Source organism: Panthera pardus, unplaced genomic scaffold, assembly GCF_024362965.1.
Source record: "Panthera pardus isolate Hobbes unplaced genomic scaffold, ASM2436296v1 HiC_scaffold_5, whole genome shotgun sequence".
Lineage (NCBI taxonomy): Eukaryota > Metazoa > Chordata > Mammalia > Carnivora > Felidae > Panthera > Panthera pardus.
Genome location: NW_026526980.1, coordinates 15632372 through 15646494, shown reverse-complemented (window position 1 = coordinate 15646494; position 14123 = coordinate 15632372). Strand labels below are relative to the sequence as shown.

General features: G+C 47.5%; 1 protein-coding gene and 1 long non-coding RNA gene across 4 annotated transcripts in view; one reads left to right on the top strand and one right to left on the bottom strand.

The window, feature by feature from the left end:
• Positions 1-14123, top strand: part of LOC128774853 (uncharacterized) — a 46257-nt gene that overhangs the window by 2615 nt on the left and 29519 nt on the right. The window lies entirely within an intron of this gene.
• Positions 1-14123, bottom strand: part of LCMT1 (leucine carboxyl methyltransferase 1) — a 40948-nt gene that overhangs the window by 7425 nt on the left and 19400 nt on the right. For all 3 annotated transcript variants that reach the window (XM_053894294.1, XM_053894293.1, XM_053894292.1), the window contains 4 exons: positions 9490-9566; positions 6927-6988; positions 5700-5802; positions 2076-2196 (listed from right to left, as the gene is read on the bottom strand). In XM_053894294.1, the coding sequence (XP_053750269.1) occupies positions 2076-2196; positions 5700-5802; positions 6927-6988; positions 9490-9566 (363 nt within the window). The remainder of the gene's footprint in view (positions 1-2075; positions 2197-5699; positions 5803-6926; positions 6989-9489; positions 9567-14123) is intronic.

Sequence of the window (14123 nt, the reverse complement as noted above, 5' to 3'; positions counted from 1 at the left end):
TAGTACACCTGAGGAGGCTGATGGTTTGCATTTGTTAGGAAATTGCTGAATTCAGTGAAAACGGACACATCCCCAGGCTTGCTCCCAAGTGACTGGGTCCATGGTCAAGATTCACTTCATCCACCATTGCTATATGATGTTGAATAAGAGAGCGCACAAATGAAACAAGGTGAACAGAGCAGGGTGAACACCCACAATGTGTGAAAACAAAGCAGAATTCAGGGGCACCTACGTGGCTCAGTCGGTTAAGCGGCCGACTTCGGCTCAGGTCACGATCTCACAGTTCGTGAGTTTGAGCCCCGCGTCGGGCTCTGTGCTGACGGTTCAGAGCCTGGAGCCTGTTGCAGATCCTGTGTCTCCCTCTCTCTCTATCCCTGCCGTGCTCGCGCCCTCTCTCTCTCTCTCTCAAAAATAAACAAACGCTAAAAAAATAAGATAAATTTAAAAAGGAAAGCAAGCAGAATTCATTTTCCCCAGTCCTGGTATCCTGCAAGCAAAGACAGATTGCCAGGATTTACAGAAGCCAGATGAGGCCAGCTACCATTATGTCCACTCACCAGGACTGAAGACTGAGTCTGAGGAATGCCCCCAGTTACACAGAGGGAAGGAACAAAACTCAACCGAGAACCACCTCTACGGGAATGTGGCCTGGAGCATGAAGGGGTGAGAAAGTCAACCAAGGTGTAGCCTTAGATCTGTCCATAATTATGTGACACGGGGCAAAGCCTTTACTGCTCTCATCCGTAATGGAATTTAAAAATAAAATGAGATGAAAAAAATAAAATCAATAAAGTTAAAATGAAATAAGCAATAAAATTAGCCGCCATGTATTCAGTCACGTGCGCCCCCCGCTACACATCATCTCATGAACTCCCATAATAGCCCAGAGAAGTTATCCCTTTATAAACAAAGCCCTGGCGGGGGCACCGGGATGGTTCAGTTACTTGAGCGTCCATCCAACCCTTATTTCGGCTCAAGTCACGATCTCACAGTTCGTGGGATCAAGCCCCGCGTCAGGCTCCAGGCTGCCAGCGCAGAGCCTGCTTGGGATTCTCTCCACCCACCCCCAACCGCCACTCCGCTCCTTCGCTGCTCATGCTCTCTCTCAAAATAAGTAGAGAACTTTAAAAACTTAATCAAAAACAAAAACAAGGACCTGGGGCTCAGAAAGATCCAAATCACAGCTAATAACCTGCTCAGCAGCCGGGCAATCCTGAAAATGCTCTTGTACAAATTAACTCGCTTACTCCTCACTACAACCTATTAACGTCGGGACTGTTATTATTCTCATTTTCCTGATAAAGAGACAGCACGGAGAGGTTATGAAACTTGTCCAGGTCACACAGCTAGGCAATCTACCTCCAGAGCATGGACTCCCAACCACCCTACCATTCTGCCTAAGGGCACCCGGCCAATCATAAGAGCCAGGGCCAGGGCTCGGACCCACGCTGAATAATTCCAAAGCTCTAAAACAGAACCCTTCCCACCACATCACAAGAGAAAAACAGGCAACCAGCGGGCCAGACTCGGGGATCTTACAAATTAGGAATTTTACATTAAAATTCTACACTGTAGCTTCTCCTGAAAAATTGGGGGTTCTCAACTCCAGGCTCCCATGTCCACATGGGAACAACGAGGTGGCACTGAGCAGGGGTGAACTGTGGTTCACCAGAGTCCCCAGCACTCCTGTCTGCCTTACACCTGGCCAACTTCCTCCACTGCATCACCTGCCTGCCTCAGAAGGAATCAGGGTTCGCTACCCTGACACCCATATGTTAGCCAAAATTCCTTCCATCGCGGTCTATGACTCTATAATTAATACAACGGTAAAATGTGAACTTTACAAAGTTTTTGTAAAGGCCAAGAGAGAAGTTCCAAAAACCCTGGCTGCGAGTTTGCAGGAAGTTAAGAAATCAGGAACGCTGGGAATTGCTAGAATCGATTAAAAAGGAGATGTGTGTGTGGCCAGAGGCGGAAGGAAAAGAGTGAGTAGAAATTTATACTGAGGTTGCTCAGAGAGGGTTAGCCACCACGCGAACGCATACAGCACGCAAAGGTCTTGAGCTTCCTTTTACCTGTTCGTAGTTTATGAACATAGCTGTCTCAAAACTGTTAGCTGCCCACTTGAGAAGGTTGGCCGACTGCTCCGGAGTCATGTAAACCAGCACACATTCCGTTATCAGCAGTGTCGGCAATCTTCAGAGAAGAAAAAAGGCACATAAGTATGTATTCATCAAATCGGGACTCTAACGAAAGCCACGGATAGTGCTGGCAGGGCAGGAAAACCCTGGGGTGCACACCGCAGGAAGAGGAGAAGCCCTGGATAGCACGTCAACTATCAGGGCGGTAAGAGGTGGAGAGCCCCGTTGTGACCCAAAGTTTCAGACCGTAACAACGCGAGCACTGAGCAAGGTTTTGTCTGGCTTGCTACGAATTTTCCCCCGGCATGCCCGCACATGGTGATGAGGTGGCCCTGCAGACCCCTTGCTCCGAGGCAGTCTAGTTCCCTTCCCCTGGAATCTGGGTTAGGCCTGTAACTTGCTGTGGCCAATACAACAGTAGCAAACACGACGCAAGCGGAAGCTGAAAATCACTTGCACGTTGGCCCTTGCCCTCTTGCTAGGAAGTCTGAACCCGTGTGGCAATGAACCCAAGCTGGCTTGCTATCGGAGGGGAGGCCCTGTGCGTGAGAATGAGGCATCCACATAGGAGGGAACCCCAGGGGATCTCAGCTACAGGAGTGAACCCCAGGGGACCTCAGCTGCAGCTGGCTCCAGTGGAAGAACCACCCAGCTAAGCCCAGTCCAAATGGTCCCCTCACACAAACCTGAGCAACTTGTGAACTGCTCTGAATTGTGAGTTGTTCGAGACCGCTGAGGCTGCAGAGATTTTGTTGCACATCAAAAGCTGACTGATAAAATGCAGAAATACTGCTATCCCTTTAACAGAATCTAATTCTTCTCACACAAACTTTTATCATCAAGAATTAAAAACAACACGAACAGTCTTCAGCCAATGACACATTAGCATGCGGTCTGAGTTACCAGACCCGAAGTAACGAACAAATTACGAAACAGGAAAAGCAATAAACTCCTACAGAAATCTCTAAACGCTTTACAGTTGGAAGGGAACACAGGCAGCCCTAAATCATGTGAGCTCTGCTGATTTATTCCGGCTCCTTCTGACTCCTTTACTGGATCCTCCTCCTTCTCTGCCCCTTTACGCTGCTGTTCCTCATGGCTGGTTGCTATTTTTCTCACAAAGCAAGTAGGTTACTTTTGCCTATTTTTATTGGCGGGGAATTTCAAAACAAGTAAATTGTCTGAACTGAAAATACCCAAGAGATTTGCTGAAAAGAACATCGTGTACGTTAGTGTCAGAATGTAACCCATGCGGTTAGACTCAGTGCCTGGACTCATGATCGCTAGAGAGAAAGGCTACCCACAAGTGCTGCTGGCTTTGACCTGACAGTCCCGACTATCCACTGTTACTGTTCATCAGGATTTCCTTTTTTTTTTTTTTTTCTTTTTTTGACAAGGAAATGTTGTATAACTCAAGTGACTTAAAAATATACATCCAGGGGTGCCTGGGTGGCTCAGTCGGTTAAGCATCCAACTTCAGCTCAAGTCATAATCTCACAGTCCATGGCTTCGAGCCCCACATCGGGCTCTGCTCACCGCTCCGAGCCTGGGGCCTGCTTCGGATTCGGTGTCTCCCTTTCTCTCTGCTCCTCCCCGGCTCGTGCTCACACTCTCTCTCAAAAATAAATAAACACTAAAAGAAATTAAAAATATATATCCAGGTGCGCCTGGGTACCTCAGTCAGTTGAGCATCTGACTCTTGATTTCGGCTCAGGTCATTTTCCCAGGGTTGTGGGATTGAGCCCTGTGTTGCGCTCCATGCTGAGCATACAGCCTGCTTGGGATCTTATCTGTCTCTCGTTTTCTCTACCCCTCTCCCTGACTTGCACATGCTCTCTTTCTCTCTCTCTAAAATAAAAATATATGTATGTGTATATACATACACACACACATATGTATGTATATATCTACAAATGCTCTCTGGACCCAACTGGGTCATGGTACAAAGAATGAGAGAACTAAATCCAGAGCATAGACAATGAAGTCCAAGTTGCACATGAAGTTGAAAATCAGAAAGAAAAACATTTAAAAGAAGTTTAAAGTAAGCAATTTTTTTTAACCTAAGTCTAAAACCCCAGATTATATCAATAGAAATGATTAGAAAAAGTGAGTGAGTGGAAAAAAAGTTTCAAAACCTCAGTAGGTTGGTAATTAGAGAAAAACAGTTCCAAAAACGTTTTTATTTATTTAAAAAATTATTTAAATGTTTATTTATTTTTGAGAGACAGAGCACAAGCAGGGGAGGGGCAGAGAGAGTGAGACACAGGATCTGAAGCAGGCTCCAGGCCTCCAGGCTCCAAGCTGCCAGCACAGAGCCTGACGTAGGGCTCGAACCCACGAAGCATGAGATCATGAACTGAGCTGAAGTCGGATGCTTAACCGACTGAGCTGCCCAGGTGCCCCTCCAAAAACCTTTATAATGTAAAAGGCTCCGATTATTACATACGGTATTACCACATGGGGAAGCCAGGTGAAGAAGGCTACGTGGGAATTTCCTGTACAATTTTTGCAACTTTTTTTACAAATTTGAATTATTTTAAAATGAAAAGTTAAACACGTTTACAATATATTTTTAAGAGGCACCATCGCCAATATTAAAAACAGGATTAATACTTTTCAGAAGAGAAATCTAAGCGAAGCAAAAACAGCCCACAGAGGAAAACACAGAGCACAAATGAACCCCAGAGAATTATGGATGTAATTCTAATACTTGTGATAGCTGCTGTTCCTTATCCATTTTGTGGATCTCCAAAAGTGAGGCAAACTTCCCTATCAACAGCTCCCCTGATTAATTTTTTTAAAGTTTATTTACTTATTTTGAGAGAGACAGAGGGCAAGCAGGGGAGGAGCAGAGAGGGAGGGAGGGAGAATCCCAAGCAGGCTCTGTCAGCACAGAGCCCAATGTGGGGCTCAATCTCATGAACCAGGAGATCACGACCTGAGCCGAAATCAGAAGTTGGATGCTTAACCAACTGAGCCATGCAGGCATCCCAAGAGCTCTCCTGATTTGTAAGTGATTATTTCCCTGGCTATGTAGCACATTTGCCCAAATGGTGTGTTTCTACGTGCGCAGCGGGTTGCTGCTGGTTACCACTGCAACTGTAATAATCTACAGATTATAGTTTATGCCAATTTCCGTTTAACTGCTTTCACACGCATACTTAATATAATCTCCAAGCTGTCAGCGCAAAGCCTGACATGGGGCTCGATCTCACCAACCGTGAGATCATGACCTGAGCGGAAATCAAGAGTTGGACGCTTAACCAACTGAGCCACCCAGGCGCCCTGCAGTTATAGGTTTCTATACGTACAATTATCTTCTCTCAAACTTTATGGTATTAGGCATCAGTATGTTATAAAAGCAATACACGTGATTCTGATGTGAAAACAGGAGAAACATTGCTTCTCAAAGACTTAGAAAACCTCCCTCATAGCAATGAAATGATAAACATTTCAGAATTAAAAACGGAACACGGGTATCATGCTGCACTTTCACCTGACCTTATTTCGCATTCGCATGAAATCACAAACGCGTAAGAGGTTAAAAAAATATCTCACTGTGGATTCATGTTACATTTCTTTAGCTTCTCTTCGAGATCAGGTAAATCTCGGAGATCTGCTCCAATAATGGCATATCTCTTTGAATCCAACAGGTGTCCATCTGGAAAACCAAGAAGAGATTATCATTTCAACAGAAATTCATCCAGAGGTGATCATTTCAATGGATTTTTTTTTCAAAATTAAATTATTTTTTCTCCATTACAGAAATACATGTCCCACTCCAAAAAGGAAAAAAAAAATCAAGAAGGAGGAAGGTGGAATGAAAGAAAATCACATCTTCCAACTATTAATGTTTTGGTATAGAACATTCCAGTCTTTTTTTCTATACATACAATATAAACTCATACACACAACATAAGCACATTTTCTGTCACACAAATACATACACACATCACACAGAAAAAAGAAAACAGGGCCAATTCTTCTTTTGAAAACTGCTTTTCCTACTTAACAGTAGTGTTAAGTACAAGGGAAACAAAGGATGGGGGAGATACTATTTTCTGTGGGAGTCTGTTCGCTAGGAGCGTGAAGAGGGCACTGTGCTGGTGTAGAGGCCTGTCTAGTTGCCTGACGTTTCTGTGTTATCTGTGCCCACCATCTAAGGCCATCCTCTCTGAGCATGTTTTCTGACCTGAATTATTAATAAGCCCCTTGAACTTCTCAGTCAGACACACACTGAACACAATGGAACATTCAGGAAGAGTGTTTTTGATCTTAGTTTTAAAGGCTTAGAAGGGAGGAAAGAGTTGTTGGAAACACTCATAATGAAAACTTACGGGTAAAAACTGAGCCCCGGGGCCAAGGACCTAATGGAACAGGTGAAGGGGGTCAGGTACGAGACAACACTGGTGGGGATGTGCATTCCCTCTCAGCGAAGCAGCCATGTAGGAGTCAGGGTCTGAGGCTGCCGGACTGGATTTTTCCAAGGAAAGATTTTCGGGAAAAAGTTCCTATATTTGAAATGTTTGCAACTCACTGAAATGATTTTCAAAAGATTTAATATTGGGACCTATGGAGATCTAAGAGGGGCCATACAAAAAATTGTTTCAAGTTCCTTCACAGTAGATGTGATGCAGAAGTATACACTCTGTGACGTCATGTGCACACACGCGCAGACTCAGACGCACACGCGCGCGCACACACACACACACCATCTTTAAAAAGAAAGGGGAAGAAAAGCAGAGAGGTAGCCCATACTGTACTACTTAGGTTAAAGGTACTTGCCAATTTGCAGTGTGTCCTCTGAATGTAATTCTATAATGGGTTGTAGTAAGAAAGGCTTGTATCTATGGCAAGATGGGAAAGAGAAATGAGTCAAGTAGCTTAGTTACTGAAAAAACGCAAACACCCACTACCGAAATGGCCAGTAGGTACCGCTACTGCTCAAAGCAAGGGTGACTCCAGAGGGCCTGCTGCTTAATCACGTCTGACCCTAAGCACACACATGAAAAATTCAGTGGGTCAGGTCTCAGAGTACGTCAGTGAGCGTTACACTCCGAATCTGACATCAAGTCACAAACTGATCATGAAACACTCAAGACGTAGGAATCGCCAAAGATAGGCTAGCGATGTGTCTCCAAACGTTCCAGTGTTTTCCAAGCCGTCTCTCGTTTCCCGCTTCTGCTCACTCAATTAAAAATTTTAACCATTATTGGGGCGCCTGGGTGGCTCAGTCGGTTGAGCAGCCGACTTCGGCTCAGGTCACGATCTCACAGTCCATGAGTTCGAGCCCCGCGTTGGGCTCTGTGCTGACAACTCGGAGCCTGGAGCCTGGAGCCTGTTTCGGGTTCTGTGTCTCCCTCTCTCTGACCCTCCCCCGTTCATGCTCTGTCTCTGTCTCAAAAATAAACAAACGTTAAAAAAAAAAAATTAAAAAAAAAATTTTAACCATTATTAATCACAGACAACTAAATAAACTGATTCCTACTCAGACCTGACGTTCAGTAACATTTATGTGATAACTCTGCTCTCCTCCAGAATGTGCAAAAAATTAGACATCAGAGAGCCGATTTCAGTATCGCAACCACCATACACACATCTTTCACCCCAGAAACCTCCTCTAGGCTTAAGTGAGAGCCCACCTGCTCTTATTTGACTTGGTGTCCTAACAAGCTAGGTCGTATTCTGTGGCTGCACAGCGTCAGATGCCATAGCGCATCTCAGATGCACACTATGTGGGGCGCCTGGGTGGTCAGTCGGTTGAGCATCCAACTTCGTTCGGCTCAGGTCATGATCTTGCACACAGCTCGTGAGTTTGAGCCCTGCGTTGAGCTCTGTGCTGACAGCTCAGAGCCTGGAGCTTGCTTCGGATTCTGTATCTCCCTGTCTCTGTGCCCCTCCCCAGCTTGCACTCTGTCTCCCTCTCAAAAATAAATAAATATTAAAAAAAATTTTTTTTAGATAAAATGCACATTTCATGTAATATAATCTTGTATTTGGAAAAGGGGGAAAACTTGTTTCCATAGGATAAGTTAGAAAAAAAAACTTGGAAACTATTTCTAGCTTGCGGGAATTACACATCTTTAAAGGACAAGGTGAAAGTTTTAATGTTCACTAAAATTTTTTTTAAATGTCAGAATTAAGATTTTGTTTAAATGACTAATTTAAAAAGAAGGGGAAGGGGTGCCTGCGTGGCTCAGTCGGTTAAGCGTCCGACTTCGGCTCAGATCATGATCTCGCGGTCTGTGAGTTCGAGCCCCGTGTCGGGCCCTGTGCTGACAGCTCAGAGCCTGGAGCCTGTTTCAGATTCTGTGTCTCCCTCTTTCTCTGACCTTCCCCTGTTCATGCTCTCTCTCTCTGTGTCTCAAAAATGAATAAACGTTAAAATAAAATTTTTAAAAAAATAAAAAGAAGGGGAAGAAGTATACGTTAAAAACCACTGAGAAAATCTGACCTTGGGCTTGAGGTCAGGGTTTAAATTTCAGCTCTACCCCTTTGTCAACAGGTAACCTTATGGAAATTAGCTTAACTTCTTTGAGCTTTGGTTTCCTCAACTGCTAATAAAAGCATGTCATTCCTGAGTCGGCTCTGAGGACTCAGTGAGATCATCTGAGTGAAGCATTTCACATGGTGCTACAAAAGCTCTCAGCAAAGATTCACAAACTCGCCATCTATAACTGCAGAATTCTTAAAACATGGACTCAGGGTGGCCCCCATACTATCTCATATATAGTAAATGGCCAGTTTGGCCTCCCATTATTCATTCAAACGCTATTTACTACACATCTGCTCTGAGCCAGGCCCCTTTCTACGCTCTGGAGATACAGAAGTAGCCGGAGCACACATGAAAATTCAGATTATTGGAGCGCCTGGTTGGCTCAGTCGGTTAAGTGTCCAACTTTGGCTCAGGTCATGATCTCACGGTTCATGAGTTCGAGCCCCACATCGGACTCTGTGCTGACAGCTCGGAGCCTGGGCCCTGCTTTGGATTCTGTCTCTCTCTCTCTCTCTGTGCCTCTCTCCCACTCATACTCTGTCCCCACCCCCCCCTCTCAAAAATAAAACATTAAAACACTTTTTTAAATTTCAGATTAAAATTAAACCACTACAGGTCATTTCTATTAAGTGTTCAGAGAAATTAGGTTAACGGACAGAAGAGTTGCAAGGGAGGGGACATTTCATTTTGAAGACAGTTTGGAATGGGGACCTTGGGGCCAGAAGGAAGGCGGGAAGGGAGTAAAAGGGAAGAGTCCCCTAAAACGAGGTCTCTGGTGTTCAGACCGGCCACCTCCTGAACGCTGCCCCTGAATCCTGCCGGGCTCTCTCCTGTGGTCAAAGCCATACTCACTTGATGCTGTGCAGCTTTCTCGTGACTATCATGGGAAAGTCCACTTCAAAATATTTACTTGGGAGAAGATCTTCATCCTGAGGAAAAACACGCAGTAAGCTTTAGAATTATGTGTTCACTCCTACATTTACTGACCACCTTCACGTACCGAGCCAGTACTAGGCCCCGAAGAGCATCAGGGCACTTAAGGGTTTGACATCCAGGAACGATATGGGCAGAGATGTATTTTCCAGATTACTGTGGTCTCCACGTGGGGAATGGATGGAGGACGGGCGTCAGGGGTTCACAGCTGTCCAGGGAAGAAGTCACGGGGAGCCTGAACTGGGGGAGCAGTGCCTGGGATGGAGGTGGGGGTATGTGGAGGCGCTGGGGGAGTAGGACCTGACAGAATTTTCCAAAAAGCAGATCGAGATGAATCAGAGAGGGTCAGGACACCAATGCTGACCAGCATTTGAGGGATAAAATGGAATAAAACAGCAAAAATCCGAAGCATCGCACACAGTGGGGGTGAGTACTGTTTTGTGACACGTTTACTTTTTTCTGTGAGGGGAGGATACAGCGGGTGGTAAAGGGCAGGTGCTCTGGAGCAGGGGACGGGGGTTCGAATCCCAGCTCCACCGCCTGTCTGCCGCGAGGCCCCAAAGTCACTCCACTCCCTGGGCCAAGTTTCCCTCCTCTGCGAAGCAGAGACAGGGACAGCACCTCACGGGGTTGTGAGGAGTAATGAGGAAATAAGTACACACAAGGGACACTCAGAACGGGGCCTGCCTTAGTAAGTGCCACGTGTGTGCCTTTATCATTGACTGTCATGGGGACGGGGCGCCGAGGTGGCTCCGTCGGTTAAGTGTCTGACATTGGCTCAGGTCATGATCTCACGGCTCGTGAGTTTGAGCCCCACGTGGGGGCCAGGGCCCGCTTTGGATCTTCTGTCCCCTTCTCTCTCTGCCCTTCCCCCACCGGTTCTCTCTCTCAAGTTAGATAAATAAACTTAAAAACCTATTGACATGGGTACTTAGAATTAGGTCTTGGCCTGGGGTGTACATTTATCTTTACTGAGGGCTGCAGTAAAAGAGCGTGGCAGACGCGCGCGCACATGCACACACACACACACACGACCCTGCTCCCCCTTCTGCATCCCCGGCCTGGTCTCCCCTTGGCCCCCTGGCCATCCTAGCACATTCTCTGTCACGTCCAATCAATCCCTCAGCCCCGAAGCGTATTCACGAACGCATTCTCTCCTCCTCAGCTCGCCAACTGCACACACTGTAAGGACACCGCTGTCTGGACTCTCAGCGACACCCTGCGTGTTGCCTGCAGCAGCTCCCGATGCCCCTGAGGCTTGGGGAAAGAAACAAGGCGCTCCACAACCTGGTGACCTGCCCGGCGCCCCCCCAAAGCGCTCTTCTAACGCCTCCGTATCCACCTGTACTTACATTCCACAAGTACAGAGCCGCTTCCTTAAAGTGGAAAAAAAGACCAAGAAAAAGACACTTGTTGGTGCCCAGAACCCGGTGGTGGGCCTCACAGGTGTGGGCCGGGATTAAGGAAGAGCTGGGGTGAGGATGACACCCCTCTTTCTGACTTGAGCAACTGCGCAGAACACCATTTACGTGCACAGTAACGAGCGATGGACAGCAGGGACCGAGAGGGAGCCGGCTCCCCACGACAGCATGACGGGCAGGGAGGCAGCAATCACAAGCAAGCATTTTCCAGTAGGAGGTGACCCTAAGGGCAAGTGTCAGAACTGTGAGAGCCAGCTACCCCTCAGCCCTTGGAAAATCTCAGGGGATCTGGTCTGGGGGACAAAGGGGGAGGGAGGAAGGGGGAGACAGGAAGACAGAGACAAAGACAGTCTCCTGACCCATCAGAAGAGACACGCTCACCGATCTCAACCGTTCTCTCTTGGTGCTGCCGTGCTCCCCTGCCCGTGTATAGGGCAGGGCCTGGTAAAAAGCTGTCCGAAGATATTTGGAGGAAATGTTTAGAGCACACCAGAAGATGACTTTTGCTAGGACATTCCAGAACACCCTCTAAGGATTTCGCTCACACGATATGAAGTTAAGGACACGCTAAAATTCCAGAAGGCCTGGAGAACAAAAGCAAATGCAGGACAGCATACGATCCTATGGCTCGTCTAGGACTTCTGACTTTCTAAAGAGCTTTCCCACTCATCAGCTACTTGCCCTCTTAAGAATGCCGATTAAGGGGTCACCATGGAGGGAAAGCTTCCAAAAGGCACACTGGAGCTTTTAAGGAACAGACATCTTCTTTCTTGCCTTTGGGAAAGGGGCAACAAATGGCTGTGGGACATGACGCTTCAACTTTTTATTCTGGGATTCCCCGAGCCCTTCCGACACTCCACTCGCCAGTAGCTCGCACGTCACAGGAGGCATGGAAGGCAACCGGGACCGTGCATAGCTACCGGAGGGCAGCCGGGGACAACTGTGAGGAAGAGTATCCCGTAGGCTCAAAGGAGATTCGGGGCGCCTGGGTGGCTCAGTCGGTTGAGCGTCCGACTTCGGCTCAGGTCACAATCTTGTGGTCCGTGAGTTCGAGCCCCGCGTCAGGCTCTGGGCTGATGGCCCAGAGCCTGGAGCCTGCTTCCGATTCTGTGTCTCCCTCTCTCTCTGCCCCTCCCCCGTTCATGCTCTGTCTCTGTCTCAAAAATAAATAAACGTTAAAAAAAATTAAAAAAAAAAAAAAGGAGATCCAACGTGGCCGACCGCTGCACAGGCTGCCATATTGAGACTGACCCCCTGCGTCCTTGATCCTCTGGCCGTGTGGAAATAGGATTCAAGAGACACCAAGAAGCTGAGGTCCCTTAAAGGGTTTCACTCACCCTTTATTCTTTGTCTGGGGTTGTACTGGCTTTCCTGCACCCTACTCTCACCCGCTGCTTGAAGGTGGGAGCCTTCAACTGTCCCTTCGACTGGTCTTGGGGCCTGACGTCATACAGAACGAGCTCACACACCAGCGGCAGCAAAGAGCCTGTGACCCACAGCCAAACCTCTGCTGGTGCATCCAGGGGACCCTCCCAGGTGGAAGGTGCACGAGACAACAAGACTAGCCGACGAGATTTCTCCTCCTCTTTTACAGAAGCACGTAGAGCTCAAAAACAGGGCTCAGCGAACTTGCTGTAAACAGCCAGTACTCTAGCCTTTGCAGGCCAGACGGTCTCTGCTGTGACTTCTCCACTCTGCTGCCCTAGGGCTAAAGCAGCCATAGGGAAGATGGAAGGAACTGGGAGTTGGCTGTGTTGCAGTAAAACTTTATTTACCAACATAGGTGGCAGCCTAAATTTGGCCCGTTCAGCTCCTGCTCCACAGAGCAAACAAGCATCAGTTTTCTAAAAAGAAACTTAGGTTTTTTAAAACCCTTTAGACTGATGTCATTATCAAAACGAAAAAACTCCACCAAATTTTTCAGACTCTGCACTATTCTCCTTCCTCACTCCTCACAGATAACCTTTTCCTTGGAAGGGGCACATGAGCTTCAGTGTACCTTGCTCAGAAATAAAAATCTCAGATTTAGCAATGATTAACCCACCTACACGGCAGGGGGAGAGACCAAACCACGGGACCACGTTGAAAAGGGTGTCAAGCCCAAAGGAGGAGTTTCTCCCGTGGCTTCTATTCACACTGCACACATTCTGCCACTGCATTCTCTTCCAGTTCCTTCCACCACGCCGTGGTCTCTGAGGCCCAGAGGCACCGCCGACCTATAGCAAAGAGCCCCCCCCCCTCACCCCCCGAGCAGCCGCGGGGCTCTCTGGAGAGAACAAGGAGGGAATCGGGACGTGGACGAACTGCAGTCCGTTGTTTGTTCCATGCTCCAGCGCCACTGGCTGTCCGACCTGGGGACGCCACGAGCTCTCGGAGCCCGCCTTGCCCCGTCTGGGTACCACCCCCCCACCTGCAGAGCTCTCATGTTCATTCCCGAGGTCATGGATGTGCACGCCCTTCAGAAACGTTAGCTATCTTATCCTGAATGAAGAATGCAGAGGCAACCGGTTAATACTAAGGCTGTGCTGAGGCCACTGATTTCTCACCTCAGTGAGAGAGAGGCTGGGGGCACCGATGACCAAAGACCTCATCGGGTGAGCTGATGAGGGTCAAAATACACACTCAGGTCGCATTAGGCCCACACACTCTAGTTTATCTTGGTGTACTTCTGCAAGAATCTGGGGAAATGCACGTACCCATGACTGCCACATGACCGACCTGACAGAAGAACCAAGAGAGATCTGTACAAACCTACAAAAAAGAAAACGCAATCAGTGAGATCGTTGTAGAGAAAAGGTTTGGTGCTACAATTCCAGCCCGGAATCAAAGACCAGGCCTGTGGTCCTGATTCTGCCACTAACTGGACCCATTTCCTCTTCTGTGAGTGAGTGTAATTATATCTGCTCTTGAACCCTAATGAAGGAGGTGAGGGACCAAATCAGAGAATGCAGGGGCACCTGGATGGCTCAGGCAGTTGGGCTCGGACTCTTGATTTCGGCTTGGGTTGCGGTCTCGTGCTCCGTGGGATAGGCCACGCATCTAAGCCCCACTTAGGATTCTGTCTCTCTCTCTTTCTCTCTCTCTCTCAAAATGAATAACTAAACTTAAAAGGGCTTTGTGTCATGTTACCAT